At 50.3% G+C, this 21,190-nt stretch overlaps 1 protein-coding gene across 1 annotated transcript in view; it reads right to left on the reverse strand.

The window, feature by feature from the left end:
- Positions 1-6,074: 6,074 nt before the first annotated feature.
- The window catches only part of FMNL1 (formin like 1), a 130,588-nt gene continuing 115,472 nt past the window's right edge, over positions 6,075-21,190 (reverse strand). The window contains 10 exon segments of the mRNA XM_038754724.1: positions 6,075-6,152; positions 6,565-6,676; positions 8,045-8,168; positions 8,271-8,372; positions 10,773-10,874; positions 11,045-11,208; positions 13,976-14,105; positions 17,750-17,830; positions 18,662-18,730; positions 20,730-20,964. Of these exon segments, the coding sequence (XP_038610652.1) occupies positions 6,585-6,676; positions 8,045-8,168; positions 8,271-8,372; positions 10,773-10,874; positions 11,045-11,208; positions 13,976-14,105; positions 17,750-17,830; positions 18,662-18,730; positions 20,730-20,964 (1,099 nt within the window). The 3' untranslated portion in view covers positions 6,075-6,152; positions 6,565-6,584.

The following is a 21,190-nucleotide window of genomic DNA, read 5'->3' on the forward strand; positions in this document are numbered from 1 at the left end:
TAGGCCAGGCTGCTCTCCTGCCCCCTCCCCTCTCCCACCCCAGCTAATAATAGTTGTGGTATTTGTTAAGCGCTTACTCCGTGCCAGGAAATGTACTAAGCGCCGGGGTGGTTACGAGCATGCTCTCCTGCCCCCTCCCCTCTCCCACTCCAGCTAATAATAATTGCCATATTTGTTAAGCGCTTACTCTGTGCCAGGAACTGTACTAAGCGCCGGGGTGGTTACAAGCAAATAGGGTTGGACACGGTCCCCGTCCCACACGGAGCTCGTGGTCTTAATCCCCATTTTACAGATGAGGTAACTGAGGCCCAGAGAAGTAAAGTGACTTGCCCAAGGTCACACAGCAGAGCCGGGATTAGAACCGAGGTCCTTCTGAGTCCCAGGCCTGTGCTGTGCTCTATCCACCGCTCCATGATGCTTCCCGGCTCTTCCAGACTCCTGCCCTCACCGAGCCTGGAGGGATGTCCACTCTGGCCGGCTCCCGGGGAGGACCTAAATGGGGTGTGACCAGTTCATTCAATCGTATTTATTGAGCGCTTACTGTGTGCAGAGCACTGTACTGAGCGCTTGACCCATGACCAGTCCCGTTGAGGCAGGGCTGGGCCCCAGGGCAAGGGCGCCGGGGGACCGGGGGGGCCCCTCTCCTCGCCCCGCTGACGTGCCAAGCTCTGGCATTAGGGGAACATTCTGGGAGACTGCTGCTTGTAATAATAATAATAATAATAGCATTTATTAAGCGCTTACTATGTTCAGAGCACTGTTCTAAGCGCTGGGGGGATACAAGGTGATCAGGTTGTCCCAAGGGGGGCTCACAGTCAATCCCCATTTATTTTGTTAGTATGTTTGGTTTTGTTCTCTGTCTTCCCCTTTTAGACTGTGAGCCCACTGTTGGGTAGGGGCTGTCTCTATATGTTGCCAACTTGTACTTCCCAAGCGCTTAGTACAGTGCTATGCACACAGTAAGCGCTCAATAAATACGATTGATGATGATGATGATGAGATGAGGGAACTGAGGCACAGAGCAGTAAAGTGACTTGCCCAAAGTCACACAGCTGACAGTTGGTGGAGCCGGGATTGGAACCCATGACCAATGACTCCAAAGCCCAGGCTCTTTCCACTGAGCCAGGCTGCTTCTCATTGTACTCCGAATTCAGTTTGGAGGGGGGAATATTAGCGTGGTAATTAAAAAAAAAAATAAGCAGGTCATGGGTTCTAATCCCAACTCCGCCACTTGTGTGTTGGGTGACTTCGGGAAAGTCACTTAACTTCTCACTTAATGACCTCAGTTAACTCATCTGTAAAATGGGGATTAAGACTGTGAGCCCCGTGTAGGACAACCTGATTACCTTGTACTCCCCCCCGCCCCAGTGCTTAGAACAGTGCTTGGCACATAGTAAGTGCCTAACAAATGCCATTATTATTATTATTATTATTATTATTATTATTAGGGGCCGGCTCTGAAGACAGAGCTAGAAGACTGTGAGACCCCCGTGGGACAACCTGATCACCTTGTAACCTCCCCAGCGCTTAGAACAGTGCTTGGCACATAGTAAGCGCTTAGCAAATGCCATTATTATTATTATTATTATTATTGGGGGCCAGCTCTGAAGACAGAGCTAGAAGACTGTGAGCCCCCTCCCTGATCACCTTGTAACCTCCCCAGCGCTTAGAACAGTGCTTGGCACATAGTAAGCGCTTAACAAATGCCATTATTATTATTATTATTATTATTGGGGGCCGGCTCTGAAGACAGAGTTAGAAGACTGTGAGCCCCTTCCCTGATCACCTTGTAACCTCCCCAGCGCTTAGAACAGTGCTTGGCACATAGTAAGCGCTTAACAAATGACATTATTATTATTATTATTATTGGGGGCCGGCTCTGAAGACAGAGCTAGAATCAATCAATCAATCGTATTTATTGAGCGCTTACTGTGTGCAGAGCACTGTACTAAGCGCTTGGGAAGTACAAGTTGGCAACATATAGCGACAGTCCCTACCCAACAGTGGGCTCACAGTCTAAAGGGGGCTCACAGCTAGAAGACTGTGAGCCCCCTGTGGGACCACCTGATCACCTTGTAACCCCCCCAGCGCTTAGAACAGTGCTTGGCACATAGTAAGCGCTTAACAAATGCCATCATTATTATTATTGGCAGAGAGACAGAGCCGCAGAATGGCCCAACCCCAGTGTCCTGGGAAATGGGTCCCGGGATTGGGGGGCTGCCAGAGGGATGTCCAGACCCTGTATATATGTATATATGTTTGTACATATTTATTGCTCTATTTATTTATTTTATTTGTGCATGTCTATTCTATTTATTTTATTTTGTTAGTATGTTTGGTTTTGTTCTGTCTCCCCCTTTTAGACTGTGAGCCCACTGTTGGGTAGGGACTGTCTCTATATGTTGCCAACTTGGACTTCCCAAGCGCTTAGTACAGTGCTCAGCACACAGTAAGCACTCAATAAATATGATTGATTGATTGATTGATTGATTGACCCAGCTGGAAATGACCTCACCCCCCACCCCGCCCCGACCCGGGCCTCAGGATTTTGAGCCCCAAACTAAGCTCTCCTGACCCTCCACTTGTCTGCCCTATGGCCTTGAACAAGTCACTTCACTTCTCTGGGCCTCACTTAACTTATCTATAAAACGGGGATTAATAATAATAATAATAATAATAATAATAATAATAATAATAATGTTGGTATTTGTTAAGCGCTTAAGATGACAGATTAAGACTGTAAGCTCTATGCGGGGCAGGAACGGTGTAGAACCCAGTTTGCTTGCTTGTATCCACTCCAGCACTTAGTACAGTGCCGGGCACTTATCAGCTGTGTGACCTAGGGCAAGTCACTTCACTTCTCTGTGCCTCATCTGTAAAATGGGGATTAAGACTGTGAGCCCCCACAGGCCAACCTGGTTACCGTTTATCTACCCCAGCGCTTAGAACAGTGTTTGGCACATAGTAAGCGCTTAACAAATGCCATTATTATCATTATTATTATAATTATCTGTATGTAAGCTCTTTCTGGTCAGGGAACGTATCGATCAATCAATCGTATTTATTGAGCGCTTACTGTGTGCAGAGCACTGTACTAAGCGCTTGGGAAGTACAAGTTGGCAACATATAGAGACAGTCCCTACCCAACAGTGGGCTCACAGTCTAACAGCCTGTGGGCTCACAGGCTCACGTATCTGCTGATGCTGTTGATTTGTAAAGAAGCAGTGTGATTACAGTTTATTCTAGTGGCTAGAGCCCAGGCCTGGGACTCAGAAGGTCATGGGTTCTAATCCTGACTCTGCCACGTGTTTACTGTGTGACCTTGAACAAGTCGCTTCACTTCTCTGTGCCTCAGTTCCCTCCTTTATAAAATGGAGATTAAGACTGTGATCCCCATGTGGGACAGGGACTGTGTCCAAACTGAGTAACTTGTATCTACTCTGCGCTTTACACAGTGTCTAGCACATAGTCGGTGCTTAACAAATACCACAATCGTTATTAATTGTGATTATTATTTTTGTACGACCCTAAGCCCTCCCAAGGACTGCCCTGGGCTCCTCCTGAAGGGTGCCACCTCAGGGGTGGTAGAGCCAAGAGGAGACGGGGGTAAGGCTGAGATGGGCTAGCACCTTAGATAAATAGCGTGGCCTAAAGGATAGAGCCCAGTCCGGGGTGTCAGAAGGCCCTGGGTTCTAATCCCGTCTCTGCCACTTGTCTGCTGTGTGGTCTTGGGCAGGTCGCTTTTCTTCTCTGGGCCTCAGTTCCCTCTTCCCTCCCAAACCTTGCCCTCTCCCTGACTTTCCCATCTCTGTTGACGGCACTACCATCCTTCCCGTCTCACAAGCCCGCAACCTCGGTGTCATCCTCGACTCCGCTCTCCCATTCACCCCTCACACCCAAGCCGTCACCAAAACCTGCCGGTCTCAGCTGCGCAACATTGCCAAGCTCCGCCCTTTCCTCTCCATCCGTACCGCTCCCCTGCTCATTCAAGCTCTCATCCTATCCCGTCTGGACTACTGCACCGGCCTTCTCTCTGATCTCCCATCCTCGTGTCTCTCTCCACTTCAATCCATACTTCCTGCTGCTGCCCGGATTATCTTTGTCCAGAAACGCTCTGGGCATATTACTCCCCTCCTCAAAAATCTCCGGTGGCTACCAATCAGTCTGCGCATCAGGCTGAAACTCCTCACCCTGGGCTTCAAGGCTGTCCATCCCCTGGCCCCCTCCTACCTCCCCTCCCTTCTCTCCTTGTTCCATCGCAGCCCGCACCCTCCACTCCTCCGCTGCTAATCTCCTCACCATCCCTCGTTCTCGCCTGTCCCGCCATCGACCCCCGGCCCACGTCATCCCCCGGGCCTGGAATGCCCCCAGTCCCTCTGCCCATCCGCCAAGCTAGCTCTCTTCCTCCCTTCAAGGCCCTACTGAGAGCTCACCTCCTCCAGGAGGCCTTCCCAGACTGAGCCCCTTCCTTCCTCTCTCCCTCCTCCCCCTCCCCATCCCCCCCATCTTACCTCCTTCCCTTCCCCACAGCACCTGTATATATGTATATATGTTTGTACATATTTATTACTCTATTTTACTTGTACATATCTATTCTATTTATTTTATTTTGTTAGTATGTTTGGTTTTGTTCTCTGTCTCCCCCTTTTAGACTGTGAGCCCACTGTTGGGTAGGGACTGTCTCTAGATGTTGCCAATTTGTACTTCCCAAGCGCTTAGTACAGTGCTCTGCACATAGTAAGCGCTCAATAAATACGATTGATGATGACGATGATGATGACCGTGAGCCCTGTGTGGGACAGGGACTGTGTCCAACCCGATTAGCTCATATCTACCCCAGCACTTAGAACAGTGTCTGGCACGTAGTAAGCGCTTAGCAAATATGACAATTGTTATTATTATTATTACAGCGGGGGGAAGGCGGAGGGGCCTAGATACAAGCAGCGTGGCTCAGTGGAAAGAACCCAGGCTTGGGAGTCAGAGGTCATGGGTTCAAATCCCAGCTCCGCCAATTATCAGCTGTGTGACTTTGGGCAAGTCACTTAACTTCTCTGTGCCTCAGTGACCTCATCTGTAAAATGGGGATGAAGACTGTGAGCCCCACGTGGGACAACCTGATTCATTCATTCAGTTATATTTAATGAGCGCATACTGTGTGCAGAGCACTGTACTAATCAATCAATCAATTTTATTTATTGAGTGCTTACTGTGTACAGAGCACTGTACTAATCAATCAGTTGTATTTATTGAGCGCTTACTGTGTGCAGAGCACTGTACTAAGCGCTTGGGAAGTACAAGTTGGCAACATATAGAGACAGTCCCTACCCAACAGTGGGGAAGTACAAATTGGCAACATATAGAGACAGTCCCTACCCAACAACAGGCTCACAGTCTAGAAACGGGCTCACAGTTTAGAAGTCTGATCACCTTGCATCCTCCCCAGTGCTTGGCACATAGTAAGCGCTTAACAAATGCCGTCATTATTATTATTATTATACAATGAGTCAAAGCGGTATCTTCCAAACCAGTTTATTGGCTGAGCCGGGGCAGGCTCCGTATAAAAATAAGATCCCAGCGGGTGCGATTGCTCTGAGGCGGGTGGGTTCGGGGGGGGGACAAGGCATCTGATAAATTACAGGCTGGGTTCCCAGCGGACCGCTCAGCAGTGGAAGCGGCAGCAGCTGGGTATGGCTTTTGAGAGGGGCAGGGGCGGGGGGCGGTCACTACCGTCGCGGGGGTCGGGGTGGGGGGGGTCAAGCTATGCAGCCCCCCCGGGGGAGGGGGGCAGAGTGCAGAGCCCAGAGCAGGGGCCATGGCTCACCTGCAGAGAGGGCAGGGCTCCCCCTTGACCCATTGGGCAGGGGCCGGCGGGGAGAGAGGGAGCCCGGAGCGAAGGTGCAGCATGGAGGATGCGGGCCAGAGTTGGGAGGAGCAGAGTCCGGCCCAGCCCTCCCTGCCCACCTCCGCGGAGGGGCCGAGGAGCCCCGGCCTGGGTCCGGCCCTCCCGAGGGGTCAGCCCGGACGCGAGGCTCCGGACCCCAGCTCTGCGGCCTACAGCGAGAGGTCGGAGGTTACTTGCAGGGGCGGGCCCGGGCCCCTCCTGCGGCCGCTGCGGCGGCCTACGTCGGCCCGGTAGGGTTGGCTCCGCAGATCTGGGTCGGGGGAGAGAAAGAGAGAGAGAGAGACGGTTTATGCAGCTCAAAGTGGTGCCAAGAGTGGGTTTGCCCAAGAGGACAGGGCAGCGATGCCAGGCCTCCAGTTTCCCACCAGCCTGCCCAGGCAGAGAGGAGGAAATCTCTGGCCCACATGGGGCACTCAGGACCCACTGGGTAGTGGGCCTATCTGTGCCCTCCTCTGGGGTGGGGGTGGGACTGGGGGAGGACACCCACTCACCCCCCACCCACCGGCTGCACATGCGAGCAGCCTCGTCGCTGGTCTGGAACCAGAAGTGAGCCGGGGGCGACTGGAACCCAATACCCCCACCCCGTCGCTGCCAGGAGGGACCAGAGCCCAGCAGGGTAAGGTGGCATTTGCTCCCTGGGTGCGGGAGGGGATGGGGGTTACCTCCGGGCTGGGGGAAGGGGCTAGAGGGGACTCTCATCACTGAAGCTGGACTCGCAGAAGAGCCGAGATGCCCGCTTGCCCGTTCGTGCCGTGAAGGGCACGGTCTTCAGGACTAGGGGGACGGTGGGTGGGCGCGGGGTCGGGGGAAGACAGAAAGAGAGACAGAGCAGCAGCAGGAAATGAGGCAGATGGAGAGGCATAATCCAGAGCCGGGGGCGGGGGGTGGGACTGAGGGCCCTGTGGTGGTGTGGCCGGTGATTCTGACAGACCTCCGTCTAGACAGTATGCTCGTTGTGGGCAGGGAATGGGTCCATTATGCGCTGTACTATGTTCTGTACACTGTAAGCGCTCAATAAATACGATTGATTGAGGTGTTGATTGGCAGGCCAAGTCCAGGCTCCCTTCAGTGGCCGTTTTCCCATCCCGGTGTTTCCTCCAAAGGCTGCTGGGACCCTGCAGCCCCATAGCATGGAGGCACTGGCCCCACGGCCTGAGCTTCCCAAGAACGGGGAAGGGATGGGGAAGCGAGGCGGGACGTCTGAGGGGCTGCTGGCTCACATCCAGTCCGACAGCCGGGAAAGCCCCTCCGTGGGTTGGATTTGGTGGGAGTGGGGTAAACCGGTCTCCGAACTCCCTCCCTCCTCACACGCAACAATTACTCTCCTTCCCTTCAAAGCTCCCCCTTCTAGCCTGTGATCCCGTTGTCGGGCAGGGACCGTCTCTAGATGTTGCCGACTTGGACTTCCCAAGCGCTTAGTCCAGCGCTCTGCACACAGTAAGTGCTCAATCAATACGATTGAATGAATGAAAGCCTTCTTGAAGGCCCATCTCCTCCAAGAGGCCTTGACTAAGCCCCCCTTTCCTCTTCTCCCACTCCCTTCTGCATCTCCCTTCTAGACTGTGAGCCCACTGTTGGGTAGGGACTGTCTCTATATGTTGCCAACTTGGACTTCCCAAGCGCTTCGTACAGTGCTCTGCACACAGTAAGCACTCAATAAATACGATTGATTGATTGATCTCCCTTTAAGACTGTGAGCCCACTGTTGGGTAGGGACTGTCTCTATATGTTGCCAACTTGTACTTCCCAAGCGCTTCGTACAGTGCTCTGCACACAGTAAGCACTCAAATACGATTGATTGATCGATTGATCTCCCTGATTTGCTCCTTTTATTCATTCCCGCTCCCAGCCCTACAGCACTTACACCCATAACCGTCATTTCTTTCTCTCTATTAACGTGCGTCTCCCCCTCTTGACTGTAACCTCGTTGTGGGCAGGGAATGTGTCTGTGTACTCTTCCGAGCGCTCCGTACAATGCTGTGCACACAGTAAGCGCTCAATAAACACGACCGACTGGCTGAACCGTCTGAGGAAGGGGTGGGACCCTGGGTAGAGCGGACAGGCAGACAGGTGGAGGAGGAGGAGGAGAAACTGAGAGGCAGATCCCGGGGTCCCCCCCAAGTCCTCCCAAGCCCCCCTCACCGGTGATGATGTCCTCAATGGCCCCATCCCGGTCACCCTCATAGATCAGCGGCTCCTTCTGCTGCTTCCTCTTCAGCTCCGAGATCAGGTCCATCTGCTGCCGTCGGGCTTTGTGGGTGGGGGACTGCAGAGCGGGAAGGGGTGGGTCACCGGGGGGGGCCCAGCCTGGCAGGTCTTGCCGTCCCCCCCAACTCCCGCCTGCCCGGAAGGCCACCCCAGTTCTGACCTTGGGTTCCTTGAGTTCAGCTTTCCCCGGGGCGTCCGGCCCTTCCTCGGAGACCGCCGCCGCCTCCTGCTTCTTCCACAGCTCCACGTCCTGCTCCGCTTTCTGGAATAATAATAAAAACGATGGTATCTGTTCAGCGCTTACTATGTGCAAAGCACTGTTCTAAGCACTTGGGGAGGTTACAAGGTGATCAGGCTGTCCCACGGGGGGCTCACGGTTTTAATCCCCATTTTAATCAATCGTATATTGAGCGCTTACTGTGTGCAGAGCACTGGACTCAGCGTTTGGGAAGTACAAGTTGGCAACATATAGAGACAGTCTCTACCCAGCAGTGGGCTCACAGTCTAGAAGGGGGAGAAAGAGAACAAAACCAAACATATTAACAAGATAAATAGAATAGATATGTACAAGTCAAATAGAGTAATCATCATCATCATCATCAATCGTATTTATTGAGCGCTTACTGTGTGCAGAGCACTGTACTAAGTGCTTGGGAAGTACAAGTTAGCAACATCTAGAGACAGTCCCTACCCAACAGTGGGCTCACAGTCTAGAAGGGGGAGAAAGAGAACAAAACCAAGCAGATTAACAAGATAAAATAAATAGAATAGATATGTACAAGTAAAATAAATAAATAATCATCATCATCATCATCAATCGTATTTATTGAGCGCTTACTGTGCAGAGCACTGGACTAAGCGCTTGGGAAGTACAAGTTGGCAACATATAGAGACGGTCCCTACCCAACAGTGGGCTCACAGTCTAGAACGGGGAGAAAGAGAACAAAACCAAACATATTAACAAGATGAAATAAATAGAATAGATATGTACAAGTAAAATAAATAATCATCATCATCAATCGTATTTATTGAGTGCTTACTGTGTGCAGAGCACTGTACTAAGCGCTTGGGAAGTACAAGTTGGCAACATATAGAGACAGTCCCTACCCAACAGTGGGCTTACAGTCCCGGGCCTGGAATGCCCTCCCTCTGCCCATCCGCCCAGCTAGCTCTCTTCCTCCCTTCAAGGCCCTGCTGAGAGCTCACCTCCTCCAGGAGGCCTTCCCAGACTGAGCCCCTTCCTTCCTCTCCCCCTCGTCCCCCATTCCATCCCCCCATCTTACCTCCTTCCCTTCCCCACAGCACCTGTATATATGTATATATGTTTGTACATATTTTTTTTAAACTCTATTTATTTATTTAATTTATTTGTACATATCTATTCTATTTATTTTATTTTGTTAGTATGTTTGGTTTTGTTCTCTGTCTCCTCCTTTTAGACTGTGAGCCCACTGTTGGGTAGGGACTGTCTCTATATGTTGCCAATTTGTACTTCCCAAGCGCTTAGTACAGTGCTCTGCACATAGTAAGCGCTCAATAAATACGATTGATGATGATGATGATAGAAGGGGGAGAAAGAGAACAAAACCAAACATATTAACAAGATAAAATAAATAGAATAGATATGTACAAGTAAAATAAATAGGGTAATCATCATCATTATCAATCATCTTTATTGAGTGCTTACTGTGTGCAGAGCACTGTACTAAGCGCTTGGGAAGTCCAAGTTGGCAACATATAGAGACAGTCCCTACCCAACAGTGGGCTCACAGTCTAGAAGGGGGAGAAAGAGAACAAAACCAAACATATTAACAAGATAAAATAAATAGAATAGATATGTACAAGTAAAATAAATAGAGTAATCATCATCGTCAATCGTATTTGTTGAGCGCTTACTGTGTGCAAAGCACTGTACTAAGCGCTTGGGAAGTCCAAGTTGGCAACATCTAGAGACAGTCCCTACCCAACAGTGGGCTCACAGTCTAGAAGGGGGAGAAAGAGAACAAAACCAAACATATTAACAAGATAAAATAAATAGAATAGATATGTACAAGTAAAATAAATAAATAAATACAGTAATCATCATCAATCGTATTTATTGAGTGCTTACTGTGTGCAGAGCACTGGACTAAGCGCTTGGGAAGTACAAGTTGGCAGCATATAGAGACAGTCCCTACCCAACAGTGGGCTCACAGTCTAGAAGGGGGAGAAAGAGAACAAAACCAAACATATTAACAAGATAAAATAAATAGAATAGATATGTACAAGTAAAATAAACAAATGGAGTAATAAATATGTACAAACATATATACAGGTGCTGTGGGGAAGGGAAGGAGGTAAGACGGGGGATGGAGGGGGCTCAGACGAGGTAACTGAGGCACAGAGAAATTAAGTGACTTGCCCAAAGTCACCCAGCTGACAGTTGGCGTTGCTGGGATTTGAACCTATGACCTCTGACTCCAAAGCCCGGGCTCTTTCCACTGAGCCACGCTGCTTCTCCGAAGGGTCGGGGCAACCGGGAACCCGGAGCCGGCCCCTCCTGCCACCTGTCCACGGTCATCCCTGCCCCAGCATCCCCTGGGACCCGCCTCTCCGGAGCCCGCCCCAGCCTGCGTGCCCCCCAGGACTCCTGCCCACCCACGGGTGGCCCCCAGCCCCGTACCTTGTAGGCCTTGATGAAGCGACTGAACACCGGGAAGAACATGGAGGGGGGCGTCGTCTTGGGGTTCTCACCAAAGTACTCCACCACGGATTCGTAGGCCTCCTGCGGGCATCGCCATTCAGCGCCGGGCATCGCCACGGGGCCTGTCCACCCAGATCCCTCCTTTTCCCGCCCGCCTCTGACGGTTCCCAGCCTGACTTGGTGGGCATCGGCAGATCCCCCGGGAGGGCAGAGACCGGGCCTCGGTAGGCCCCTCTGCCCCCAGCCCCCACCTGGGCGGTCTTGCTGTCGGCCAGCATCTTCTCCATGACGTCGCCGTTGGCCTTGAGGAAGTCCTTGAGCACAGGGTTGTCGTCTTGGCGCATGAACTCCCGCCGGGTCAGCTCCATGCCTTTCTGCAGGGCCCGCACGTCTTGCAGGACGCTGTCCAGGGACACTGCGGGGAAGAAAACCCCTGTCATCCCCTGGGCCTGGAATGCCCCCAATCCCTCTGCCCATCCGCCCAGCTAGCTCTCTTCCTCCCTTCAAGGCCCTACTGAGAGCTCACCTCCTCCAAGAGGCCTTCCCACACTCAGCCCCTTCCTTCCTCTCCCCCTCGTCCCCCTCTCCATCCCCATCCCCCCCATCTTACCTCCTTCCCTTCCCCACAGCACCTGTATATATGTATAGATGTGTGTACATATTTATCACTCTATTTTACTTGTCCATATCTATTCTATTTATTTTATTTTGTTAGTATGTTTGGTTTTGTTCTCTTTCTCCCCCTTCTAGACTGTGAGCCCGCTGTTGGGTAAGGGACCGTCTCTATATGTTGCCAACTTGTACTTCCCAAGCGCTTCGTACAGTGCTGTGCACACAGTAAGCGCTCAATAAATACGATTGATTGATTGATTGATTGATTGATTTTTTGAAACAATGGGAGGGCGTCCAGCTTCTCCCTCTCCATCCCCCCCGCCTTCCCTCCTTCCTTTCCCCACAGCACCTGTATATATGTATATATATTTGTACGGCTTTATTACCCTATTTATTCATTCATTTTACTTGTATGTGTCTATTCTACTTATTTTATTTTGTTAATATGTTTTGTTCTCTGTGTCCCCCTTCTAGACTGTGAGCCCACTTTTGGGTAGGGACCATCTCTATGTGTTCACTCAATCGTATTTATTGAGCGCTTACTGTGTGCAGAGCACTGGACTAAGCACTTGGGAAGTACAAGTTGGCAACATATAGAGACGGTCCCTACCCAACAGTGGGCTATATATGTATAATATAAATAATATACATAAATACTCAGCAATGACCTCCCTACCCAACAGTGGGCTATCAATCAATCAATCAATCATATTTATTCATTCATTCATTCATTCATATTTATTGAGCGCTTACTATGTGCAAAGCACTGTTCTTAGCGCTGGGGGGGATACAAGGGGATCAGGTTGTCCCATGTGGGGCTCACAGCCTTAATCCCCATTTTACAGATGAGGTAACTGAGGCCCAGAAAAGTGAAGTGACTTGCCCAAAGTCACACGGCTGACAATTGGCAGAGCAGGGATTCGAACCCATGACCTCTGACTCCAAAGCCCGGGCTCTTCCCACTGAACCACGCCGCTTCTCTATTTATTGAGCGCTTACTGTGTGCAGAGCACTGTACTAAGCACTTGGGAAGTACAAGTTGGCAACATATGGAGACGGTCCCTACCCAACAGTGGGCTATATTTATATAATATAAATAATAGAAACAAATACTCAGCAATTGACCTCCCTACCCAACAGTGGGCTATCAATCAATCAATCAATCAATCAATCGTATTTATTGAGCGCTTACTGTGTGCAGTCTTTTAGACTGTGAGCCCACTGTTGGGTAGGGACCGTCTCTATATGTTGCCAACTTGTACTTCCCAAGCGCTTAGTACAGTGCTCTGCACACAGTAAGCGCTCAATAAATACGATGGATTGATTGATTGCAGAGCACTGTACTAAGCGCTTGGGAAGTACAAGTTGGCAACATATAGAGACGGTACCTACCCAACAGTGGGCTATATATATATAATATAAATAATATAAATAAATACTCAGGAATTGACCTCCCTACCCAACAGTGGGCTATATATATATAATATAATATAAATAAATACTCAGCAATTGACCACTGCAGTCAATTTTGGCCTCCATCATGGGAGCAGCAAATAGAATCAAAGCCAACTTGGACTTCCCAAGCGCTTAGTACAGTGCTCTGCACACAGTAAGCGCTCAATAAATACGATTGATTGATTGCAGAGCACTGTACTAAGCGCTTGGGAAGTACAAGTTGGCAGCATATAGAGACGGTCCCTACCCAACAGTGGGCTATATATATATAAATAATATAAATAAATACTCAGGAATTGACCTCCCTACACAACAGTGGGCTATATATATAACATAATATAAATAAATACTCAGCAATTGACCACTGCAGTCAATTTTGGGCCTCCATCATGGGAGCAGCAAATCGAATCAAAGCCAACTTGGACTTCCCAGGCGCTTAGTACAGTGCTCTGCACACAGTAAGCACTCAATAAATACGATTGATTGATTGATTGCAGAGCATTGTACTAAGCGCTTGGGAAGTACAAGTTGGCAACATATAGAGACGGTCCCTACCCAACAGTGGGCTATATATATATATAATATAAATAATATAAATAAATACTCAGCAATTGACCACTGCAGTCAATTTTGGCCTCCATCATGGGAGCAGCAAATCGAATCAAAGCCAACCTGGACTTCCCAAGCGCTTAGTACAGTGCTCTGCACACAGTAAGTGCTCAATAAATATGATTGATTGATTGATTGCACTGTACTAAGCACTTGGGAAGTACAAGTTGGCAACATATAGAGACGGTCCCTACCCAACAGTGGGCTATATATATATAATATAAATAATATAAATAAATACTCAGGAATTGACCTCCCTACCCAACAGTGGGCTATATATATAATATAATATAAATAAATACTCAGCAATTGACCACTGCAGTCAATTTTGGGCCTCCATCATGGGAGCAGGAAATCGAATCAAAGCCAACCTGGACTTCCCAAGCGCTTAGTACAGTGCTCTGCACACAGTAGGTGCTCAATAAATACGATTGAATGAATGAATGGCCCCCTCGTCGCCAGTCCACCCCCTCCCCAGCCTCCAGGGAGAGGGGCGACCCACGCACCTGCTCCCGCCTTGTCCAAGAAGTGGAGGTCCGCGTGGAAGCCCGTGAGCTGCGGGTATTTTTCCCCGATCACCCGCACCAGGTAGTGAAGGAGCGTCTGTTTCCTGTCCGTCGACTTCATCTCCAGCAGCTGCAGGGGGGGGGAAAACAATATTCCTCATCTCCCACTCCCTTCCGCATCCCCCTGACTTGCTCCCTTTGTTCCTCCCCCAATTCCCAGTGCTTATGTCCAGATCCATCACTTTATTTTTTTGTAATAATAATAATAATGATGGCATTTGTTAAGCGCTTACTATGTGCAGAGCACTGTTCTAAGCGCTGGGGGGGGGGATACAAGGTGATCAAGTTGACCCACGTGGGGCTCACAGTCTTAATCCCCATTTTACAGATGAGATAACTGAGGCTCAGAGAAGTTAAGCGACTTGCCCAAGGTCACACAGCAGACATGTGGCGGAGCCGGGATTCGAACCCATGACCTCTGACTCCAAAGCCCGGGCTCTTTCCACTGAGCCACGCTGTCCGTCTCCCCCCCTTCTAGACTATGAGCTCATTGTGGGCAGGGAATGTCACCGTTTATTGCTGTATGGTGCTAATAATAATGACGGCATTTGTTAAGCGCTCACTCTGTGCAAAGCACTGGGGAGGATACAGGGTGATCAGGTTGTCCTACGTGGGGCTCACAGTCTTCATCCCCATTTTCCAGATGAGGTAACTGAGACCCAGAGAATAATAATAATAATAATGATGGTATTTGTTAAGCACTTACTATGTGCAAAGCACTGTTCTAAGCGCTGGGAGGATACAAGGTAATTAGGTTGTCCCACATGGGGCAACACAGTCTTGATCCCCAGTTTCCAGATGAGGTAACTGAGGCCCAGAGAAGTGAAGTGCCTTGCCCAAAGTCACCCAGCTGACAATTGGCGGAGCTGGGATTTGAACCCATGACCTCTGCCTCCAAAGTCTGTAGTCTTTCCACGGAGCCTGCTGCTTCTCTTATGGTACTTTCCCAAGCGCTTAGTACAGTTCTCTGCACACAGTAAGGGCTTAATAAATGCAACTGAATGAATGAATGAATAATAATGATAATAATGCATTTGTTAAGCGCTTACTATGTACAAAGCACTGTTCTAAGCACTGTGGGGGGGGATACAGGGTGATCAGGTTGTCCCACGTGGGGCTCACAGTCTTCATCCCCGTTTTCCAGATGAGGGAACTGAGGCCCAGAGAAGTGAAGTGACTTGCCCAAAGTCACCCAGCTGACAATTGGCGGAGCCAGGATTTGAACCCATGACCTCTGCCTCCCAAGTCTGTAGTCTTTCCACTGAGCCACGCTGCTTCTCTTATGGTACTTTCCCAAGCGCTTAGTACAGTTCTCTGCACACTGTAAGGGCTTAATAAATACAACTGAATGAATGAATAATAATGATAATAATCAATCAATCGTATTTATTGAGCGCTTACTGTGTGCAGAGCACTGTACTAAGCGCTTGGGATGCATTTGTTAAGCGCTTATTATGTACAAAGCACTGTTCTAAGCGCTAGGGAGGATACAGGGTGATCAGGTTGTCCCACGTGGGGCTCACAGTCTTCATCCCCTTTTAACAGATGAGGTAACTGAGGCTCAGAGAAGTGAAGTGACTTGCCCAAAGTCATCCTGCAGACACGTGGCGGAGCCAGGATTAGTGGCTCAGTGGAAAGAGCACGGGCTTTGGAGTCAGAAATCAGGGGTTCAAATCAGCTGTGTGACTTTGGGCAAGTCACTTGACTGCTCTGTGCCTCAGTTCCCCCATCTGTAAAATGGGGGTGAAGACTGTGAGTCCTCCCGTGGGGCAACCTGATCACCTTGTAACCTCCCCAGCGCTTAGAACAGTGCTTTGCACATAGTAAACGCTTAATAAATGCCATCATTATTATTATTAGGGCAAGTCACTTCACTTCTCTGGGCCTCAGTTACCTCATCTGTCAAATGGGGATTAAGCCTGCGAGCCCCCCGTGGGACAACCTGATCACCTTGTAAACTCCCCAGTGCTTAGAACAGTGCTTTGCACATAGTAAGCGCTTAATAAATGCCATTATTATTATCATTATTATTATTATTATTATTATTAAGTAGCATGGCTTAGGGGATAGAGCATGGGCTTGGGAGCCAGAAGGACTTGGGTTCTGAATGTGGCTCAGTGGCAAGAGCCCGGGCTTTGGCGTCAGAGGTCATGGGTTCAAATCCCAGCTCCGCCAATTATCAGCTGGGTGACTTTGGGCAAATCACTTCACTTCTCTGGGCCTCAGTTACCTCATCTGGAAAATGGGGATTAATAATAATAATGATGATGATGGCATTTATTAAGCGCTTACTATGTGCAAAGCACTGGTCTAAGCGCCGGGGAGGTTACAAGGTGATCAGGTTGTCCCACGGGGGGCTCACAGTCTTCATCCCCATTTTACAGATGAGGGAACTGAGGCCAAGAGAAGTGAAGTGACTTGCCCAAAGTCACACAGCTGACAATTGGCGGAGCCGGGACTTGAACCCATGACCTCTGACTCCAAAGCCCATGCTCTTTCCACTGAGCCACGCTGCTTCTCAACAAATACCAGCGATTGATTATCTACCCCTGCATTTAGTACAGCGCCTGACCCATAATAATAATAATAATGATGGCATTTATTAAGCGCTTACTATGTGCAAAGCACTGTTCTAAGTGCTAGGGGAGATAACAGGGTGATCAGGTTGTCCCACGGGGGGCTCACAGTCTTCATCCCCATTTTACAGATGAGGTAACTGAGGCACAGAGAAGGGAAGTAACTGGCCCAAAGTCACACAGCTGACAGTTAGCGGAGACGGGATAGTAGGTGCTCATCAAATACCATAAAACAAACAAATGATAGTGGGAACGAGCTCTGCCCCTCAAGGAGCTCCCGGGCTAGTGATGCTAAAATAAATTCATTCATTCATTCATTCAATTGTATTTATTGAGCGCTTACTGTGTGCAGAGCACTGTACTAAGCGCTTGGGAAGTACAAGTTGGCAACATATAGAGACGGTCCCTACTGACCGATCTGTCAACTCTACCAGGTAGGGGTAAGGGGATAAGTACAGGAGGTTTGGGAGATGCGAAATCGCTGGCGTATAATAATAATAATAATAATAATAATGGCATTTATTAAGCACTTACTATGTGCAAAGCACTGTTCTAACCGCTGGGGAGGTTACAAGGTGATCAGGTTGTCCCACGAGGGGCTCACAGTCTTAATCCCCATTTTCCAGATGAGGGAACTGAGGCCCAGAGAAGTGACTTGCCCACAGCCACACAGCTGACAATTGGCTCAGCTGGGATTCGAACCCATGACCTCTGACTCCAAAGCCCGGGCTCTTCCCACTGAGCCACGCTGCTTCTCATGGATATAAGAGAAGCAGCAGCAATATGAGAAGCAGCGTGGCTCACTGGAAAGAGCACGGGCTTTGGAGTCAGAGGTCATGGGTTCAAATCCCAGCTCTGCCAGTTGTCAGCTGTGTGACTTTGGGCAAGTCACTTCACTTCTCTGGGCTTCAGTTATCTCATCTGTAAAATAGGGATTAAGACTGTGAGCCTCCCCAGCGCTTAGAACAGTGCTTTGCACATAGTAAGCGCTTAATAAATGCCATTATTATTATTAACATGAGGTAGGAGGTGGGAGATTCATCAGGGAAGACCCCCCGGAGGAGGCCCTCAGTGCCCGGATTGCCGCACCCCGTGGGTTTCCTCCCCGGGGCTGGCACCGGGCGGGCCTTGGGCTTACCATGTCCAGGCTCTGCAGCCGGAAGCCGTAGGCTGCGCCTCGCTTGCTGCTGTTCATGTAGTTGCCAAAAGCCAGCACGATCTGCAGGGGATGATGATGATGGTATTTGTTAAGCGCTTACTACGTGCCAAGCACTGTTCTAAGCGCTGGGAGGGGGATACAAGGTGATCAGGTTGTCCCACGGGGGGGCTCCCAGTCTTCATCCCCATTTTCCAGATGAGGGAACTGAGGCCCAGAGAAGTGAAGTGACTTTGCCCACTGACAATAGGCAGAGCCGGGATTTGAACCCATGACCTCCGACTCCAAAGCCCCGGCTCTTATCCACGGAGCCCCGCTGCTTCTCTAAGGGGATCCATTCGTTCAGTCGGTGGTATTTACTGAGCGCTTACTGCGTGCAGAGCACTGGACTGAGCGCTTGGGAAGTCCAAGTCGGCAACATCTAGAGACGGGCCCTACCCAACAGCGGGCTCACAGGCTAGAAGGGGGAGACAGACGACAAAACATAGTAACGAAATAGAATAAATCTGTAGAATCGAGGAGCAGCGTGGCTCAGTGGAGAAGAGCCCAGGCTTTGGAGTCCGAGGTCATGGGTTCGAATCCCGGCTCCGCCACATGTCTGCTGTGTGACCTTGGGCAAGTCACTTAACTTCTCTGAGCCTCAGTTACCTCCTCTGTAAAATGGGGATTAAGACTGTGAGCCCCATGTGGGACAACTTGATCGCCTTGTATCCACCCCCAGCGTTTAGAACAGTGCTCTGCACATAGTAAGCTCTTAACAAATGCCATTATTATTATTATTAAATAAAATAGAGTAATAAATCTGTACAAATATATAAATACAGGGGCTGTGGGGAGGGGAGGACCCAACATCTCTGGGAGCGGCAGGCCCGGATCCCGCCTGGCCCCCCTCACCTCCAGGATGTTGCGGAGTTTGTCCGAAGACTTGACCGACATGGAGGCCGCGATGATGGCGTTCAGTTGCTGTGGAGGAGGGGAGGGGAGCGTGAGCCGGGGGCCAGGGCGAAGGGGCGCGGAGAGCGCTCAGCACACAGTAAGCGCTCAGTAAGTACGATTGAATGAATGAGAGGGGGAGGCTTGGGAGAGCGGAGGGGTGGGGGACCGGGCTCCCAGAGGAGGAACCGGCGGGCTAGTTCTGCGGTACTGCCCTCTACGAGCGCTTAGTACGGTGCTCTGCGCATGGTAAGCGCTCAATAAATACGATTGAGTGAATGAATGAGTCAACTGATGGTATTTATTGAGCGCTTACTGTGTGCAGAGCACCGGACTAAGCGCTTGGGAAGTACAAGTTGGCAACATAGAGAGACGGTCCCTATCGAACAGCGGATGATTGACTGATAGAGGCCCAGGGGATTCATTCATTCATTCATTCAATCGTATTTATTGAGCGCTTGCTGTGTGCAGAGCACTGGACTAAGCGCTTGGGAAGTACAAGTTGGCAACATATAGAGATGGTCCCTACCCAACAGCGGATGACTGACTGAGAGAGGCCCAAGGGATTCATTCATTCATTCATTCAATCGTATTTATTGAGCGCTTACTGTGTGCAGAGCACCGTACCAAGCGCTTGGGAAATACAAGTTGGCAACATCTAGAGACGGTCCCTACCCAACAGCGGATGATTGACTGATAGAGGCCCAGGGGATTCATTCATTCATTCATTCAATCGTATTTATTGAGCGCTTACTGTGTGCAGAGCACTGGACTAAGCGCTTGGGAAGTACAAGTTGGCAACATATAGAGATGGTCCCTACCCAACAGCGGATGACTGACTGAGAGAGGCCCAAGGGATTCATTCATTCATTCATTCAATCGTATTTATTGAGCTCTTACTGTGTGCAGAGCACTGGACTAAGCGCTTGGAAAGTACAAGTCAACAACATAGAGAGACGGTCCCTACCCAACAGCAGATGATTGGCTGATAGAGGCCCAGGGGATTCATTCGTTCATTCATTCAATCGTATTTATTGAGCGCTTACTGTGTGCAGAGCACTGGACTAAGCGCTTGGAAAGTACAAATTGGCAACATATAGAGACGGTCCCTACCCAACAGCGGGCTCACAGTCTAGAAGCGATGCCACGTGTCCAGAGCAGACTGTGAGCCTGTTGTTGGGTAGGGACCGTCTTCCTTCATTCAATTGTCTTTATGGAGCGCTTACTGTGTGCAGAGCACCGTACTAAGCGCTTGGGAAGTACAAGTCAGCAACATATAGAGACGGCCCTACCCAACAGCGGATGATTGACTGATAGAGGCCCAGGGGATTAATTCATTCATTAATCGAATTTATTGAGCGCTTACTGTGTGCAGAGCACCGTACTAAGCGCTTGGGAAGTCCAAGTCGGCAACAGATAGAGACGGTCCCTACCCAACAGCGGGCTCACAGTCTAGAAGCGATGCCACGTGTCCGGAGCAGACCGTGAGCCCGTTGGGGACCGTCTCTACCTGTTTCGGGGGAAGGAAGGAAGGGAAGGAAGGGAAGGAAGGGAAGGAAGGAAGGAAGGAAGGAAGGAAGGAAGGAAGGAAGGAAGGAAGGAAGGAAGCAAGGAAGGGAGGGAGGGAGGGAGGGAAGGAGGGAGGGTGGGAGGGAGGGAAGGAGGGAAGGAAGGAAGGAAAGGAAGGAAAGGAAAGGAAGGAAGGAAAGGAAGGAAGGAAGGAAGGAAGATAGGAAGGAAGGAAGGAAGGAAGGAAGGAAGGGAGGAAGGAAGGAAGGAAGGAAGGATGCCGCCTTGGTCCCCAACCAGGGTCGGCCCTGTCCCTCTCCGAGCCCCTTACCTCTTACCTCTGTTGGGTAGGGACTGTCTGTATATGTTGCCAACTTGTACTTCCCAAGCGCTTAGTCCAGTGCTCTGCACACAGTAAGCGCTCAATAAATACGATTGATTGATTGATCGATTGGGCTGAAGCCCCTCCACCCCGGGCCCTCGACACCCCGGGCGTCCCGGCCCTCGGGGGGCCACGCACCGGCATGATCAGCTGGCTGGTGTCGTCGAAGTTGCCCAGGAAAGCCAAGGTGGCCATGCGGTCGGCCAGGCGGGGGATGCGGCTGAAACGCAGCATGAATCGGTCCTCGTCGGCCAGCTGGTCCACGGGCCTCCCGTCCCGCTCGTAGCGCTGGATGAGGGTCAGCTCGTACTCCGTCGGCAGAAACCGGCTCAGCAGCTCCAGGAAGTCCAGGCTCAGGACCTGCAGGTCGTACCTGGGCAGGGCCGGAGTGGGCCGGAGCGTGGGATCAGAGGCCCGGGCCCAGCCCCGGACCCTTCCCGATGTCCCTCCCATCATCATCATCATCATCATCAATCCTATTTATTGAGCGCTTACTGTGTGCAGAGCACTGGACCTCTCCGAGGGAAGTCCAAGTAGGCAACATCTACAGACAGTCCCTACCCAACAGCGGGCTCACAGTCTAAAAGGGGGAGACAGAG

This window comes from Tachyglossus aculeatus, chromosome 11 (genome assembly GCF_015852505.1).
Source record: "Tachyglossus aculeatus isolate mTacAcu1 chromosome 11, mTacAcu1.pri, whole genome shotgun sequence".
In the NCBI taxonomy this organism is placed as follows: domain Eukaryota; kingdom Metazoa; phylum Chordata; class Mammalia; order Monotremata; family Tachyglossidae; genus Tachyglossus; species Tachyglossus aculeatus.